Here is an 18,835-nt window from a genome sequence, read left to right on the forward strand (position 1 = left end):
AGGCCCAAGCTCTACCCACTGAGCCAAACTGGCTAGGGCTTCAGCAGAGATCTTGATTTAGTTTGGAAAATCACTCGAAAAGCGTTTCAAAACCCACCACTGCCCAGTCATTCAGGCGAATCGCGATCACACACACTGACACGGTTTTCTCTTACATTTCAATTAGGTCAAGAGCAAGTACAGAATTATTATCATCTAAACTTGATTCCTCTCCTGTAAAATAGGACGGGACTAGAATACACCTAAATCCCTATCTAATGGCGCCTCTGTATTTGGATGAGTTTGGTGAGGGGAGTGTGCTTGATTATCATCTCTTCCCATCTTCACGCTGGAATCACTTTTTAGAAGGAATACTTTGTACAACCAAGGGCTTAACTTTTCATAGCCTGAAACTCCTTCCCTCGCCACTGCCTGCCTGTTACAACTTAGCAGAATCTGTGAAAACAGTGCTTAGAGGTAAATATATAGGGTGTCCCCCCAAAATGTACTGGTATACACACTTTGAATAATTATTAATTACAGGAGGCCCCCATTGTCTTCACTAGCAGAGAAGTGCAAACAAGGATCCCGGAACGCTGGTGACCCTTGAACCCATGGCAAGGGCCTGAGTTATGCACCGATTGTCTAGTCCTGACAATGGGGGCTCAAGCTATTTCCTGATCAAATAGTCTCAGAGTAAAACCTTCTAATATTTACTGACCTTTAAGATAGCCTGTCTGTTACTGCAATTACCTGCCTAAGGGTTTTATGTTTAACCAAAGTTGAATAAAAGGCTGGCGAGGCCTGGGCACCGGTGGAGGTCCTTCACCTTGAGTTGGACTTGCCCACCTGGCCCCCCAATATTTCCAAATTATCTCTTGTCTCTTCTCTTTCATTTGTGTGCGACTCCTCTTCCAGATCCTGAACCCTGAACCACGCGGGACGTGGGGAAACACATACACAATTAATTCCAATGTTTCTTTCTTTGAAAATTCCAATAGAATGACATAAATGCCATGGAAAAAACAGGCACCAAAAAAGGTGCACAGGGGGCATTATTTGTTTCTTAAAATTGCTTCTTTTCCTTCAAAAATGTTCTGAAATCAAAATGTTAAGTTGTCAATATATACTACCCTGAAAAGTATGCTGTCTTAGTGCGTTGATTTCCTCTCGCACACACATATATATAAATAATGTATTGATGAGAACATCGATTTGTGTCTGTACTGACAGCATAAAGTTCTAAAGAATATTTTAGGCTTCTATCAAAAGGTTAATTTTTAAAAATGTTTATGCAAAAAATACTGTTTTGAAAAAATGTACACTAGTTTTGGTGTGCTATTTACTGTATCATACTAAAAGTGATAATACTAAAAAAGAACCCTCCTTGACAACTGGAAGAATATCCTGAGAGACTTCATAAAGATGGCCAGAAATTCTTCTTCCTTGAGAACCAGACTGGAGACCTATTTTATGAACCACCTGAACAAAACCTTCAAGTATCATCTTTCTTTTTTTATTTCTTCTTCTTCTTCTTTTTTTTTTTGTTAGAACAACTCAGCAAAATAAAATCCCCGTTTATTGTTGGACAACATTGTTTCACACACACATCAAACAGGCCAAAAATAAATAAATAAACAGCAAATTCATAGACAAAAAAAGGGAAAAAAAGAAACCTTTTTATCTTTGGCCTTTTTAACCATCTTATACAAACCAATTATTTATAGTACAGATAAGCACATACACAAAGTTACTGGAATGTTCAGAATAAGATTGTTTTTGCTTTTTTTACAAGGTTTTTTTCTCCTTTGAGATTATAATGAACATGGTCACACCACAAGTAAAGTCAGAGTAGGACAGAGAACACTCCAAAGGCTGGTGTGGTCATCCCCAAATCATTAAAAATGGCTGACCCCTAACAATATGGACAAAATATAAAATGTAAATAAAAATACAGACAAATTTTTCTTTTTAAAGTACTTTTAAGAAAAAAGGCGGGGCCTTGGAAGTTTTGGTTCTTTTCTCCTTCCCTGTTGCAAATTCACGTTGTGGTTTTGGTTGGATGGTGGGGAGTGCGTGTCATCTGCAGGTGGTGCTGCCCCAGGTGAGTGGGTGGGGGGACAGGCCGGCGAGAGTCTCTACTCGAAGTTGACCACATTTAGATTCTGAGAGGGGAAGTGGAGGGTGAATAGGTCACAGAGGCCTTTAACTTTTCCTTTTTTTGCTGTTGGTCATCCTCCTCGATCTTCTGCTTCTTGGTGTCAACATCGTCATCCTCATCATCTTCAGCTGCCCGTTTGCCTGTAGCTGCCTCAGCCTCCTCACCTTCATCTCCATCCTCTTCTGACCATCACCTTCTTCTTCCTCCTCCTCCTCCCCCCTCCTCCTTCCTCTTCTTCATCTACCTCATTGTCAGCCTCCTGCTCCCCATTTTCCTCATTCTCAGCGTTCCCATTCGCAGGTGCATCGCTTCCATTCTCTGCCTCCTCCACAACTTCCTTCTTCTCCTTTAAGTCCTTGGTGGTGATCTCCGAGCTGGTGTCCACGGGCGTGTCTGACATGGTGGGGATTTTTTTTTTTTAAAGCGAGAGTTGGAGGACTCTGGCGAAGAAGCTGCAGTGAAGGAGGCGCACAGCGGAGGTGGTTGCAGCGAACGAAACATTTCTGTTACAGAATTTACCAGGCGACCAGAAAATACAAAGGAGTACCCAGACATACAGGAGAAACCCATTTATTTTCAGATGTTTCGCATGTACTAGTACAGTGACTCAGGGAGACTGTTTCTCTCCAAATCCTGAGCAAACCAATATGGAGGAAGCTCTCCCTTGGAGGTACCTCTGGTTTCTTTGTCCCCCAAATATGTATGGGACTTCCGGACTTTTCACAGGCTTTGCAAAAAGCCCCGTGTGTTGGAATGGGGGCAGCGAGACCACACCTAAAGGCCTGGCCTGGTGCCAGTGCTGATAACCCCCTCAGGGGGTTGTGTATTGTTCATCGTTTATGGCCTCTGTAAAATGGGAGCACTTAGGTAAATAGATCTTGTAAGAGCAGATTGTGGAGAAAGGGGCAGTGACTTCATTATAGGCTATCAAGAATGTGCATTAGGTTACTGGCACAGATTCAGATTGCTGGCCCCCCAAAAATGTCTTATTTTCCCCTGTCGTTTGGTGGAGCGGAGAGGGAGCCACAGGAACATGCAAAGATGGCTTTTCAGAGCAGCCAGTGGGCTAGAATCATCTTTCAAACAGAAAGCCCACAGGGAGAGTTCAGAGCTAATGTTATGAAGCTGAAGCTGTATTGCCTTGGGCTCCTATATACTGTGGAGGTCAACAACCAAAAGTTGACAGTAAACCATCAGCTGTTGAAAGTGAGGAATGAATACTGCTTGGCTATCATACTTCAAAACTGGCTTTGCCAGCTCCCAGACCCTCTATATCTCCTAATAGCAGGAGAGCCTTGTTTTAAGCCAAGTTACAGAGACAAGTTAAAGATCAGAATTCCCTGCCAACTCTCACTATGGGACTATCTCAAGACTTATAATTTTTGAAGTACTACAGTATATTAGATCAAATAAGTATAGCACTAGTTATGTGTGCCATAGATAATATATAGATTTTCATTCTCTTGAAGACTACATGTTGGTGTGCATTTGAGGGGCTAATCCAACTTTTAATGCTCTAAGTAAACCGTTTAAAACCAGAAGTGCTTTTCTAAGAGGCTAGAGAAGGCATCCGTATACTAGTAATCCAGAAGCTATATTAAAAAGCATTCATCCCACTCAGTGTCATCTACCACTATCCAACAGGTTTTGATATTTTCCCCTTAAATGTGAAAGGCTGATACTGAAACTCATTGTAATAAAATAATTACTTGTAAGCTGCACATTGCCTGTGAGATTCATTTTCTAAATTTTATTTAGTCTAAAAATAGTAAGAAAAAATGAAAACTTACACTGAAATATTGTTTGTACAATCAACTCTAATGACTGGTTCACATGAACAAAACTGGAAAAATAGTAAATCTACATAGTTCATATAATAAATAAAATGTAAACACACACTATCTCAATACATAAATAGAAGCTTTACACATCAAAATACAATATATATAAAATATATCTCTAAAATTTAATGAGGTACTATCAATGACTAATTTTCATTATAAATTACATATATATTTCAATAGAGAAATATATTTGCTCTAACATTTTGAATTTCAGAAATAACTTGTATGGTGGTATTGTGGAGAGTAATTTTATAACCAAGCCTTTGAGTAATACATCGTTATTAGTAATTCACTGGAAGGGTATGCTGTAATAATATGAACAATTTCTTAATTATGGCAAAAGTACTCTTAAGGAATATAAGTTATAGTGTTTTATTTCTATATAAGCAGTTAATACTGAAAATGAATGGGAAGATAACATATTTCCAATATCCTTAAGCACCAACTTTGTAGAATGGTGTGGACCAAATTGAGGGGTTTCAATAAAGGCAACTTACTAGATTACCATTCCATTTCATTATTTGTGAAAATCACTTTAGATGCACTCTTCCAAGGCAAACTATATTTTAATGTGCCTCAAAACTTAATAGTTATACTGCTTCTCAATATTTCAGAGCCTGGATGACAAATACTTTAGGTACTTTAAAATATGGTCTTTGTACATATAAAATTGGACAAACTAATAACTTAGGGGTAACAAAAAGCAATTGAATGCATTTATTCCCCTACTCAAATAAAGGTTTGAGGAAAACTTATAACAAAAAAAAGGAAAAGTACAATGATGCTTAAGAATTCTTTACTAGATAAGTGCTAAAAGGGTGGGGGTTCCACATTTAACACTATACCAGTGTTTGTCTACTTTATAATTTTGGCCAGCTATATTAGTAATTTAAGAAGATGTTATTTAAATAACTGAATTATTTAATGAGAAGATTTAGGTAATTTTATAGTGACTTGAGAGAATCTATTCTATCTAAAAGTTGATATATAGTGTTTTTATGTATCATTATATTGAGGGATTTCTAAAGTCCTTGGGTAATTTCTTATTCTCCTCAAATTTGTATAATCTTTCCAGCAATGAGTACACAGTAAGTTAAAATTGCCTACAATTGTAATTACTTTCAGAAAGCATATTTTTTTTCTGTACCTTATACGGAAATTATTTTAGAAATATAAATTAATCTGCCATTAACATCTCATTCCCATATATCCCATTCCATGTAATCACTTTAACATAACATTTTTGCTTCAATTTTATCTTCTAAATAAAGCCTCCAATTTGGGGAGTAAATATACAGTCTGATTAAAATGTTAAACATATTAAACATATAAAGTATATAACAACTTAATTGTTACAGATCCACTGATACTTATTTTCTGTTTCTTCTTTTTGGGCTCTTTGTTCTTCTCGGTGGTTAGCTGCAGTCCAAAATGTGATTTTTTTGAGTACTTGTTGAAGAAGTTTAGGAGGTAATAAAGATATTTGACTTTCTAAAATTATAGCATTTTTACCAATGCAGTCAAGGCATGACCTGCAAACAAAACATAATGGAATTATTCATTTTTTAAGTTATAATATAAAAAGTATATAGGTAAGCTTCTTAAAAATAAAAATCATTTAAAATCTATCTACACTAATAAAAGAGAAACATGGTAATTGGCTTACGACCGCTACCCTTTTCATTGGCTAATCAGTGAGTATATGCAAATTAACTGTCAGCCAAGATGGCGGCCGGCAGCCAGGCAGCTGGAAGCGAGCATGAGGCTTGCTTGCTGCAGACTCCAATGTTCCCCGCCTCACTAGCCGGCCTCTGAGCTACAACTCTAAGAAACTATATACTATGTTGCAAATAAGAAGATAAACAAAACACCAGAAACCGGCTTTCATTCAGCCGGGCTATAGCAACATTGTATCGATGTTTTCAGCAGCCAGGCCTCAGAGCTAAAGCTGGTCCAGAATAAAAAAAAAAAAAAGAAAACAAGGAGCGGTTGGAAGCTTCAGTCACTCGCTTCGGGAAAACAGCCCTCAGCCCCTCACCCAGACTGGCCAGGCACCCCAGTGGGGACCCCCACCCTGATCCAGGACACCCTTCAGGGCAAACCAGCCAGCCCCCACCCATGCACCAGGACTCTATCCTATATAGCAAAAGGGTAATATGCCTCCCGGCACCGGGATCAGCGGAGCAGCGAGGCTCCCGGCACCGGGATCAGCGTGACAGGGGGCAGCGCCCAAACCCCCTGATTGCCCTGCGGCTCTGTGTGTGACAGGGGGCGGGGCCACAACCTCCCTATCCGCCCTGCTCTGTTCATGACAGGGGAGCGCCCCAACCCCCTGATCAGCCCTGCTCTGTGCCTGATAGGGGGGAGCTCCCCAACCCCCTGATTGCCCTGCAGCTCTGTGTGTGACAGGGTGCGGCGCCCCAACCCCCTGATCAGCCCTGCTCTGTGTGTGACAGGGTAGAGCCATAACCTCTCCATCGGCCCTGCCCTGAGTGTGACAGGGTGCGGCGCCCCAACCCCCCTCCACGGACCTTGCTCTGTGTGTGACAGGGTAGAGCCATAACCTCTCCATCGGCCCTGCCCCGAGTGTGACAGTGGTGGTGCCCCAACCCCCTGATCGGCCCTGCTCTGTGGGTGATAGAGGGTGGCGCCCCAATCCCCCTCCACGGGCCTTGCTCTGTGTGTGATAGGGTAGAGCCATAACCTCCCCATTGGCCCTGCCCTGAGTGTGACAGGGTGCAGCGCCCCAACCCCCTGATCCGCCCTGCTCTGTGTATGACAGGGGGCGGTGCCCCAACTCCCCTATCGGCCCTACTCTGTGAGTGACAGGGGGGAGATCCTCAACCCCCTGATCGACCCTGCTCTGTGTGTGACAGGGTACGGAGCCCCAACCCCCCTGATGGGCCCTGCTCTGTGTGTGACAGGGGGCAGCGCCCCAACCCCCTGATCCGCCCTGCTCTGTGTGACAGATGGTGGTGCCCCAACTCCCCTATCGGCCCTACTCTGTGAGTGACAGGGGGGAGATCCTCAACCCCCTGATCGACCCTGCTCTGTGTGTGACAGGGTACAGAGCCCCAACCCCCCTGATGGGCCCTGCTCTGTGTGTGACAGGGGGCAGCGCCCCAACCCCCTGATCGGCCCTGCTCTGTGCGTGACAGGGGGTGGCGCCGCAACCTCCCCATCGACCCTGCCTTGAGTGTGACAGGGGGCGGTGCCCCAACCCCCCAATCAGCCCTACCCTGAGCATGACTGAGGGTGGCATCGCAACCTCCCTATCCGCCCTGCTCTGTGCATGACGGGGCGGCGCCCCAACTCCCCAATTGGCCCTGCTCTGAGCCCGACCAGGGGCTGCACCTAGGGACTGGGCCTGCCCTCTGCCCCCTGGGAGCAGGCCTAAGCCAGCAGGTTGTTATCTCCTGAGGGGTCCCAGACTGCGAGAGGGCACAGGCCAGGCTGGGGGACCCCCCTCCCCCTGCCCCCCGAGTGCACAAATTTTTGTGCACCGGGCCTCTAGTATATATATAAAAGCATAATATGCAAATTGACCAGATGGCAGAATGACTGCTCGCTATGATGCACAATGACCAGCAGGGGGCAGGTGCTCAATGCAGGAGCTGCCCCCAGCCCACAGGTCCTGATAGCCTGATCGTGGGGGGCGGGGGGGGGGGGAGGGGGGGGGCCTTCCGGCCAACCTCTTGGTCCCTCCCCCTGGCTAACAGGCTCCAATTGCCCAATGGGGAATGGGGAACTGGGGGTGGGTGGCGGCGCATGCAGGTGGCACCAGGCCAAGGCGGGTGTGAGTGAGCGGGGCCCCAATCGCCCCGCCAGTCACCCCATACACAGAGGGCGACCAGCTCAGCAGCGGGGGAGTGGGGCCAGCTGCTGGCAGCTGGGGAAGATCGGCCCTCATTGGAGGCTAGGCCTAGGAACTCTACCCCTGCACGAATTTTGTGCACTGGGCCTCTAGTTTTTTACATAATAATGTATTTCTTTTGTATTGTTTGGAACATGATAGGACGTATATTCTTTGTAGAGCACCACAATAATTGAACATTTTTACAGTGTAGAGACTGTTCTGACCAAATCCAATGGGAACAGAAATTACAACTTACCATGCATGATGTTCTTTAAGTAAAAAAAGATTCAGACTTAATTTCAAAGCAGGTTAGTCTCTAGCAGACCCTTTTCACTTATCCTTACAGCCCAATACCCATTTACTCTTCCCTGAGAACTTTTTCTTCCATCTCCTAGATCAGTGATGGCGAACCTATGACACGCGTGTCAGAGGTGACACGCGAACTCATTTTGTTGGTTGATTTTTCTTTGTTAAATGGCATTTAAATACATAAAATAAATATCAAAAATATAAATCTTTGTTTTACTATGGTTGCAAATATCAAAAAATTTCTATATGTGACACGGCACCAGAGTTAAGTTAGGGTTTTTCAAAATGCTGACACGCCGACCTCAAAAGGTTCGCCATCACTGGCCTAGATGAAGCATCTGACATCCCTTTTTACATGGTGTGACCCGGTCCTCCTCAGACTCCCTCTATCAGTGTCTGACTTAAGTTGACCCAGAGAGAGCAGGTCTGAAGAGAGGAATGGGGAGATGCCACAGAAACTACCAGAGAGAGGCTCCCCCCATCTGGGGGCCAAGTGTTCATGTTTCCCCTTTCATTCCACTAGAGGGCAGTATCCTTTCAAATACAATTCCATTTTACTCTTATAAACTACCCTGAAGAGGGTTTTGTACTTTAAAACCAAAAGAAACCTGATTAAGATAAGAACCATCAGAAATGCATCTATTTCAAGTGGTAAACTTTAATTTTAAAAGGTAAATATTTTATAAAAGTTTTAAAAATAGACTCATTGGATTCTGCTGTGGTTAATTTGTCATTTTTATAAGGATTTACACTGTACAGATTTATATCTTCTTCCAAACTCTCATGAAGCCTTTTCTCTAGACTTTGTGAAAATGCTCAATAAAAAGTAAGAGTGAAATGAGAAATAACATTTATTACAGAGGAACCATGTCCTACTCCTGTTTGTTTTTCCCAGTTAGTGCTAGATGCCTTCAGACGTGGAATTTAAAATAAAATGAGTACACTTGCTTACTGTGGACAACTAGTTGTGGTGAACATGCTTCACACAATAAATCTACGAAAGTCCTGATAGAGTCAAGTTTTGATATGCTCAGCATTCAGTAACCACTCACAGAAGCTCTGTACTAGGTGCAAAGGTGATACCAAGAAGCCTGACTGATAAGCACCCTTAGTCCCAGCCTCAAATACAGGCCCATCCAGTGTGTCCTTTGCTTTCTCTTATTTCTATACTGTTTCATCTTCCCCATCATTGCTTTTCTTTGTGGAGGAAAGACTGTTCCAAGAGAGGAATGACCGCTGTCTGACCAGTGAGCTGGACCTGGGCCAGAGGGGAGGGGGAACCTATTTCCCCACAACCCTCCCCCCTCTTGGGCACTGTCTGATCCTGATTGATGTTTGTTATGACATGAACCAGTGCCCTTCCCCTGCTTCGCACTACTGGTTCCTGGAATAGGCCATTGTCTTGAGCTGGACAAGCATGTAAAGCAATTTACCGTAATCGGTAGCATTCACATAGGAGTACAGGGACTATTGCCCCTTCATCCGATATAATTCTTTTTTTAAAAATGTTTTTTTTATTAATATTTTAATTTTTAAAATATATTTTTATTGCTTTCAGAGAAACGTCAATGATGAGAGAGAATCATTAATCAACTGCCTCCTGCACGCCCCCCACTGGGGATTGAGCCCACAACCTGGGCATGTGCCCTGACCGAGAATCGAACCACGACCTCCTGGTTCATAGGTTGACACTCAGCCACTGAGCCACCTCGGCCTGGCTCCCATTTAATTCTTTGATGCCTGTCAAGTGGTGTGCGGATCCATTTCAAGTTACAGCCACTGAAGATGCACATTCCTTGTATGTTTCCCTCAATTAACTCCATTAATTACCAGACAAGAGTGGCTAACCTCTTTCTTCAGTCTTTCTCGGGCCTCTGCTTAAGGAGATTTTCAGACCTGGGACCTTTCCCAGGGTCTGTGTGTACTAACAATATCCCCTTCCAAACCACCTCTTCATGCTTTTTGGAGCACCATTGTGTCTGCAAACACCCCTGCTTCCTCTGGCTTTCTGTTCTAGCTGTAATTGAAATCGAAGAAAATTGTTTTATGTGCAGCCCTCTTGGGAAAAGAGTACATTTCCCTCACCGCTCTCACAGTGCAGGAGCCAATGCTAGTATTCTCTCCTCACCTCTGCTTTCAGCCTGCAATCATTTCACCTTCAGGTGTCACCACCTATCAACCTCCTACGCAACCCCACACCCAGCCCCAACCCCGATGGATAGTGAAGACTTTGGCCCTGGCTCACCACGATCTTGTCCCTTGACTGATTTTAGCATCTTGGGTGAAACCCTTTTTTATTCTTTAGGACCTTATGAGGGCAGTTCAACCTCTGAAGTCTTAAACTTCCCTATCCTCCTCTTGGACCATAATCCTTGCATTCTTTTAATTCTCACGCTCATCTTTTGACTCTTCTTGGTTCACCAAATAATAAGAACCCCTCCAGTTTTAATTATCTTTCCTATCCAGCCTAGTCCATATGCAGGTCATTCTCTTGCCAACAATTTTAATCCCGCTCTCCACTGTCCCTCCATTAACCATCCTGGCTAAATTCCAGGGAACTCTCTCCTTTCTGCACCTGCAACCTGGCTGCTCAGTGCTGCTGGAGAAACCAGGCTCCTGCCACTGCACCGTGGTTCCCCTCGACGCAGCGGCGCCCTCCTGAGTCTCAGCATTGTTACAGATCCTAAGTCAATCTTCTCAGTCACCTCAGCAGCTATTTCAAATTTCACCACTCTTCTTAAGTTCAAGTCCTCACCTCTCTTCTTTTTTATCAGATGACCTCACTAGCAGCTAAAACTTCCTCAGAGCCTTGCCCCTAACCAACAAATGTGTCTGTCTTTATATCTGTACTTCCTTCTTTGCCCACTATGTCAAAGTTATTCTTGCTCTTTAAGGGGCAATTCAATGACCTGTTCACTAAAATTCACCTCCTTGAGGAGAAACCAAGATAGTGGCATAGGTAAACAACGGAAATTGCTGCCTCGCACAACCACTTCAAAAATACAACTAAAAAGACAAAGCGGACATCATCCAGAACCACAGGAAGGCTGGCCGAGTGGAAATTCTACAACTAGAAGGAAAGAGAAAAGCACACTGAGACTCAGAGCAGGTGCAGAAGTAAAGTGCAGAGGTACGGAGGCGCACGCAGAAAGGGCTGGCAACTGAGGACACGGTTGTCTTTTTCAATCAGGAGGGAGACACAAGCTCCCGACTGCTCTGAACGCAAGTTCCGGGGGAGTCTCTGGGGACCCAGACTCATACGAGGAGAAACTGGACTGTCTGGCATCGGGCGGAACTCGAGGACGGCTTTCTCTCAGAGGTGCTTGCAGCAATTACCGCGGAACAGTGAGAACCAGGACCTCTTAGGGCAGGGCTGAGGATCAGCCATAGCTGTTTGCTCTGCCCAGTTGATTCCCTGAGACCCCGCCCCACCCAAGCTGTGCGCAGAGGCTTTTGCATATGAATGCCCTGGCCCTTTGCAATCTAAAATTACCTAACAAACTGCAGCTGGGTCAGAGAGACCCAGAACATCCAAAAGAAGGCCGAAGGCCCCACAGCAGCCTGCATTACTTCACAGCTGAGCCTCATCTGGGAACCTCCAAACCCCAAACAAGGAAAAGGAATCTGAAGATCTCTCCGTAGCTCCTGTTGGGTAGCCTTAGGCAGAGGCTAAATTAGCACCTCCTTAGAGATCCAAGAGCCAGTGTACCCAGTGGTCAGAGTGGGACCATCCAGATTACAACTCCTCAGATCCATAAGGGACACACTCAGGGGGCAGACTCAGTGAGCACCAAAGCCCCACTGAAGCAAGTCTTGCCCCAGAAAGGTGTCTCCAACACAGAAGTTCTCCCACCGTAGACACAGCTGATTCTCACAGCCAATTGGCCTGGGAGTCAATTCCTCCCAGGGATACCTACAACAGTCAAGGCTTAACTACAACAAGACTGTGCACACAGCCCACAAAGGGGAGCACCAAGAGTGTCCACCTCAGGTGATTGGGGAGGATGAGCCACTGGGCCCTATAGGACACCTAGCACAGAAAGCCACTCTATCAACACAGGGAAGCAGCCAAAATGCAGAGACAAAGAAACAGGTCACAAATGACAGAAATGGAGGAAAGCAAACTACTGGATATAGAGTTCAAAACCACGGTTATAAGGTTTTTCAAGAATTTTTTAGAAACTGCCGATAAATTTAGTGAGACCCTTGAGGATATGAAAAAGGACCAACTAGAAATTAAGCATACACTGACTGAAAAAAAAAATATTATACAGAGACCAAACAGCAGACTAGAGGTTCCCAAGAATCAAGTCAAAGATTTGAAATACGAAGAAGCAAAAAACACCCAACCAGAAGAACAAAAAGAAAAAAGAATCCAAAAATATGAAGATAGAGTAAGGAGCCTCTGGGACAACTTTAAGCGTACCAACATCCGAATTATAGGGGTGCCAGAAGAAGAGAGAGAGCAAGATATTGAAAACCTATTTGAAGAAATGATGACAGAAAACTTCCCCTACCTGGTGAAAGAAATAGATTTACAAGTCCAGGAAGCGCAGAGAACCCCAAACAAGAGGAATCCAAAGAGGACCACACCAAGGCACATCGTAATTAAAATGCCAAGAGCAAAAGACAAAGAAAGAATCTTAAAAGCAGCAAGAGAAAAACAGTTAGTTACCTACAAGGGAGTACCCATATGACTGTCAGCTGATTTCTCAATAGAAACTATGCAGGCCAGAAGGGATTGGCAAGAAATATTCAAAGTGATGAATACCAAGAACCTACAACCAAGATTATTTTATCCAGCAAAGCTATTATTCAGAATTGAAGGTCAGATAAAGAGCTTCACGGATAAGAAAAAGCTAAAGGAGTTCACCACCACCAAACCAGGGTTATATGAAATGCTGAAAGATATCCTTTAAGAAGAGGAAGAAGAAAAAGGTAAAGATAAAAATTATGAACAACAAATACACATCTATCAACAAGTGAATCTAAAAATCAAGTGAATAAATAATTTGATGAACAGAATAAACTGGTGAATATAATAGAATCAGGGGCATAGAAATGAAGTGGACTGACAATTCTCAGGGGGTAAGGGGTGTGGGGGGTGAGGGAAGAGACTGGATAAAAATCATACACCTATGGATGAGGACAGTGGGGGGGTGGGTAAGGGCAGAGGGTGGGGTGGGAACCAGGTGGAGGGGAGCTATGGGGGAAAAAAGAGGAACAACTGTAATACTCTGAACAATAAAAATTTAATTTAAAAATACAAAAAATAAAATTCACCTCCTTAAAACTATGCTCTGGGAACCAAGATGGCGGCCTAGGTAAATGCCTGTATTTGCTGCCTCCCACCTCCACATCAAAATTACAACTAAAATACAGAACAACTATCACCCAGAAATGCGGGAAAGCTGGCTAAGTGGAAGAACTACAACTAGAGAGGTAAAGAAGAAAGTGCACTGAGACTGGTAGGAAGTGCCAAGCACGGAAGGGGCTGGCACCCAGGTGTGCCTCGGGAGGGAGATCACCTCTGCAATCAGAGAAGCGAGGGGCCCCAGCTCCACACCAGACTCCCAGCCCAGGGTCCCAGAGCTGTGGAAAGAAGTCCCTATGGGTTGTAAGAACTACGGACTGTAAAAACCAGTGTGGATTGGGGCTGAGTGACACACAGGCTGCTGGAGACCCAGCTGCTCCTCTTAAAAGACTGCCACACGAACTGAATTTACACACTCCCACTTCTTCTGAGCTCCAGTGCCAGACGAGGCTCTGGGGGACCCAGACACATACAGGGAGAAACCAGACTGTCTGGCATCAGGGCAGGAACTCGGGGGCGGCTTTCTTCCAGACGGAGGTGCTTGCAGAGGTCATTGTTCCTGTGCAGGGCTGACTGGCAGCCATTTCTGTTTGCTCTGCCCTGGAGATTCCCTGAGACCCCGCCCCACCCAATTTACAACCCCACCCAAGCTATGCACAGCTGCCTTTTCATATGAATGGTCAGTCCTTTCTCAGGGTAAAACCTGTCAAACAAGCTACAGCTGGGTCAGGGAGCCCCAAACCTGTCAGTAAAAGGCCCAAAAACCAGCACCAGCACCAGCCTGCTTTGCTTCACAGCTGGGCCTCATCTGACCACTTCCAAACCCCATACAAAGAGGAGGAATCTGCAGATCTCTCTGTAGCTCCTGCTGGACTCCCCCAGGCAGTGGCTGACTTTGCACCTCCCTGGAGACCCAAGAACCAGTGTACCCAGCGGTCAGTGTGAGACCATATCAGATTACAACTCTACACATCCATAAGTGACACACTCAAAGTACAGACTCAGTGAGCACCAAAGCCCCATTGAAGCAAGTCCTGCTCCATAAGGGTGTTTCCTGCACAGCAGCTCTCCCACTGTAGTCACAGCTGGTCCCCACAGCCAATTGGCCTGGAGGTCAATTCCTCCTAGTGACACCAACAGCAATCAAGGCTCAACTACAAAAAGACTGTGCACACAGCCCACAAAGGGGTGCACCAAGAATGTCCACCTCAGGTGATTGGGGAGGCTGAGCCACTGGGCCCTATAGGACACCTACTACACAAGGCCACTCTATCAACTCAAGGAGACTTGGCAGCTACCCAATACATAGAAACAAACACAGGGAAGCAGCCAAAATGCAGAGACAAAGAAACATGTCACAAATGAAAGAAATGAAAGAAAGCAAACTACTGGAGATAGAGTTCAAAACCACGGTTATAAGGTTACTCAAGAATCTTCTAGAAACCTCTGAGGAACTTAGTGAGACTTTCAAGGATCATACTGAGAATGCCAAAAAAAATGGAAAAGGACCAGTCAGAAATTAAGCATACACTGACTGAAATAAAGAATAATATACAGAGAATCGAAGATGGCGGCATAGGTAAAACACCGAGACTGCCGCCGTGGACAACCACTTCAAAAATACAACTAAAAGTCGGAGCGGACATCAACCAGAACCACGGGAAGGCTGGCTGAGGAGAGTCTCTTCAACTAGAAGCAAAAACAACAGCATTCCGACGCTCAGCGGAGGCGCAGTGTGGAAAATTTAAAGGTACGGCGGTGCGGTGGTGAGGGTGCGCGCGCAAAGCGGGCTGGCGGCTGAGGGCGCGATTGTCGTTTTCAATCAGGAGCGAATCTCAGACTCTGGGCTACAGATCCGGGCGAGTCTCTAGGGACCCAGACTCAAACGGGAGAAGCGGGACTGTCTGGCTACGGCCCCTCCGAGGTTTGCAGCAATTGCTGGGACAGAGAGGCAGAGCCCCTGGGGACGGACTGAGAGCGGCCATAGCTGCTCCCTCCCCCCACCCCCCGCCCTGTTGAGCCCGCCCCACCCAAACCCTGCGCACAACCATTTGCCGACCGCCTCAGGCAAGGGCTGGACTAGCACCTCCCCTGAGGACTGAAGTTTTCCCACAGCTGATTCCTACAGCCAGTCGGCCTGTTGGTCAAATCCCTCTAGTGTTAACTACAACAATTAAGGCTTCACTAGAACAAGACTGCGCACAGAGACCACAAGGGGGTGCACCAAGAAAGCATAAAAGATGCGGAGACAAAAAAACATGACAGAAATGGAGGATATGGAGCTAAGAATCGCAATTTTGAGGGCTTGCCATAAATTTGTGCAGAGCCTCACGAAAACTAATGAGACCCTCGATGCTACGATAAAGAAATTAGAAAGTAAGCATACACGGACTGAAATAAAGAATATTATACCCAATAGCAGACCAGAGGAGTGCAAGAATCAAACCAAAGATTCGACAAAAAACACCCAATTGGAAAAGCATAATGAAAAAAGAATCCGAAAATGTGAAGATAGTGTAAGGAGCCTCTGGGACAGCTTTAAGCGGACTAATATCAGAGTCATTGGAGTCCCAGAAGATGAGAGACAGCAAGATATTGAAAACCTATTTCAAGAAATAATGGCAGAAAACTTCCCCCACCTAGTGAAAGAAATGGACTTACAGGTCCAAGAAGCGCAGAGAACCCCAAACAAAAGGAATCCAAAGAGGACCACACCAAGACACATCATCATTAAAATGCCAAGAGCAAAAGACAAAGAGAGAATCTTAAAAGCAGCAAGAGAAAGAGGCTCAATTACCTACAAGGGAATACCCATACGACTGTCAGCTGATTTCTCAACAGAAACTTTGCAGGCCAGAAGGGAATGGCAAGAAATATTCAAAGTGCTGAATACCAAGAACCTACAACCAAGATTACTTTATCCAGCAAAGCTATCATTCAGAATTGAAGGTCAGATAAAGAGCTTCACAGATAAGGAAAAACTAAAGGAGTTCATCACCGCCAAACCAGTATTATATGAAATGCTGAAAGGTATCCTTTAAGAAGAGGAAGAAGAAAAAGGTAAAGATACAAATTATGAACAACAAATATGCATCTATCAACAAATGAATCTAAGAATCAAGTGAATAAATAACCTGATGTACAGAATGAACTGGTGACTATAATGAATCAGGGACATAGAAAGGGAATGGACTGACTATTCTTGGGGGGGAAAGGGGAATGGGAGATTCGGGAAGAGACTGGACAAAAATCATGCACCTATGGATGAACTCAGTGGGTGGGGAGTGAGGGTGGAGGGTGGGGTGGGAGCTGGAAGGAGGGGAGTTATGGGGGGAAAAAAGAGGAACAAATGTAATAATCTGAACAATAAAGATTTAAAAAAAAAAAAAAGAATAATATACAGAGATTCAACAGCAGACTAGAGGATTACAAGAATCAAGTCAAAGATTTGAAATATGAGGAAGCAAAAAACACCCAACCAGAAGAACAAAAAGAAAAAAGAATCAAAAAATATGAGGATAGTGTCAGGAGCCTCTGGGACAACTTTAAGCGTACCAACATCTGAATTATGGGGATGCCAGAAGAAGAGAAAGCAAGATACTGAAAACCTATTTGAAGAAATGATGACAGAAAACTTCCCCTACCTGGTGAAAGAAATAGATTTACAAGTCCAGGAAGCGCAGAGAACCCCAAACAAGAGGAATCCAAAGAGGATCACACCAAGACACATCATAATTAAAATGCCAAGAGCAAAAGACAAAGAGAGAATCTTAAAAGCAGCAAGAGAAAAACAGTTAGTTACCTACAAGGCAGTGCCCATACGACTATCAACTGATTTCTCAACAGAAACTATGCAGGCTAGGAGGAAGTGGCAAGAAATATTCAAAGTGATGAATAGCAAGAATCTACAACCAAGATTACTCTACCCAGCAAAGCTATCATTTAGAATTGAAGGTCAGATAAAGAGCTTCACAGATAAGAAAAAGCTAAAGGAGTTCATCACCACCAAACCAGTATTATATGAAATGCTGAAGGGCATTCTTTAAGAAGAGGAAGAAGAAGAAAAAGGTAAAGATAAAAAATTATGAACAACAAAGTGACAACAAATAATAACAAGTGAATCTAAAAATCAAGTGAAAAACTGGTGAATGGAATAGAATCAGTGACATGGAAATGGAACAGCCTGACGATACTCAGAGAGAAAGGGGTGTGGGCGGGTGTGGGAAGAGATTAGACCAGTGATGGCGAACCTATGACACGTGTGTCAGAGGTGACACGTGTGTCAGAGGTGACACGCAAACTCATTTTTTTGGTTGATTTTTGTTAAATGGCATTTAAATATATAAAATAAATATCAAAAATATAAATCTTTGTTTTACTATGGTTGCAAATATCAAAAAATTTCTATATGTGACATGGCACCAGAGTTAAGTTAGGGTTTTTCAAAATGCTGACAGGCTGAGCTCAAAAGGTTCGCCATCACTGGATTAGACAAAGATCTTATATGCATGTGTGCAGTACCTGTGGACACAGACAATAGGATGACGAGGGCATGGGGTGGGGTGGGAACTGGGTGAAGGGGAGCTATGGGAGGAAAAAAGAGGGACATCTGTAATAATCTCAACAATAAAGATTAATTTTTTAAAAAACATGCTCTGTCAATTTTCTTCACTTCTAATGTTTCCAACAAAGTACTCCCATTGGTTTCTTCCCCTCAGCTGTAACCAAATGTGCTCACTTCTTTCTTAGTCTTGGTGTTCATCCCCAGAAGTCATCCTGGCTTCCACCTTCACCTTACTAAAAACTTCCTAGTGTTGTCCAACTCCAAGGCATTTTTCAACCCAGACACTCCGTGACCTCTTTACAATGAATAGTCTTTCCATCTTGAATTCTCCCCTCCCTCAGGTTTTGTGTTTCCATCATCTCCTGCTTCACCTTGATGTCTCGGGTCACTCTCTATGCCTCCTTTTCCTCTACCTGCTCCTCAAACGTTATAAGCTCTCAATGCTCAGCTGTTGGCTTCATCCTTACTCTCAAAACTCGTTCTGGGCAGAACTAACCCATACCCATTTATACTCCAACAATTCTTAAATCATTATGTCAGGCCCAGACCTCTCTCCATATGTTAACTATTTAATGGATAGCTCCACTTAGACGTCCCATAAGCACTCCAAACGCAGTATGTCCAAAACCAAATTTGTCATTTCCACCCCATCCCACCATGAAATCCACTGCATTCTCCCTATTCTCTCTATTGCTAATCCTTCCACCTCTTTCCCTGGGCATCCATTCCCAAGCCCATTTTACCTCCTAAATATTCCCATCTCCCTCCCTTTTCTAGCTCCACTGCCATTTTCCAGATCAGACCCTCA

General features: G+C 44.3%; 1 protein-coding gene and 1 pseudogene across 4 annotated transcripts in view; both read right to left on the reverse strand.

Annotated features, from left to right (window-relative positions):
* Positions 1–1,541: 1,541 nt before the first annotated feature.
* Positions 1,542–3,865, reverse strand: LOC139021182 (prothymosin alpha-like; annotated as a pseudogene).
* A 147-nt stretch (positions 3,866–4,012) lies between these two features.
* Positions 4,013–18,835, reverse strand: part of KLHDC1 (kelch domain containing 1) — a 114,456-nt gene continuing 99,633 nt past the window's right edge. For 2 of the 4 annotated variants that reach the window (XM_070431470.1, XM_070431454.1), the window contains exon 13: positions 4,013–5,516. In XM_070431470.1, the coding sequence (XP_070287571.1) occupies positions 5,330–5,516 (187 nt within the window). In that variant the 3' untranslated portion in view covers positions 4,013–5,329. The remainder of the gene's footprint in view (positions 5,517–18,835) is intronic. The other 2 variants (XM_070431463.1, XM_070431479.1) reach the window with 2 other exon arrangements.

Source organism: Myotis yumanensis, unplaced genomic scaffold (genome assembly GCF_028538775.1).
Source record: "Myotis yumanensis isolate MYYU_CA2020_CCGP unplaced genomic scaffold, mMyoYum1.0.hap1 SCAF_1, whole genome shotgun sequence".
Taxonomy (NCBI): domain Eukaryota; kingdom Metazoa; phylum Chordata; class Mammalia; order Chiroptera; family Vespertilionidae; genus Myotis; species Myotis yumanensis.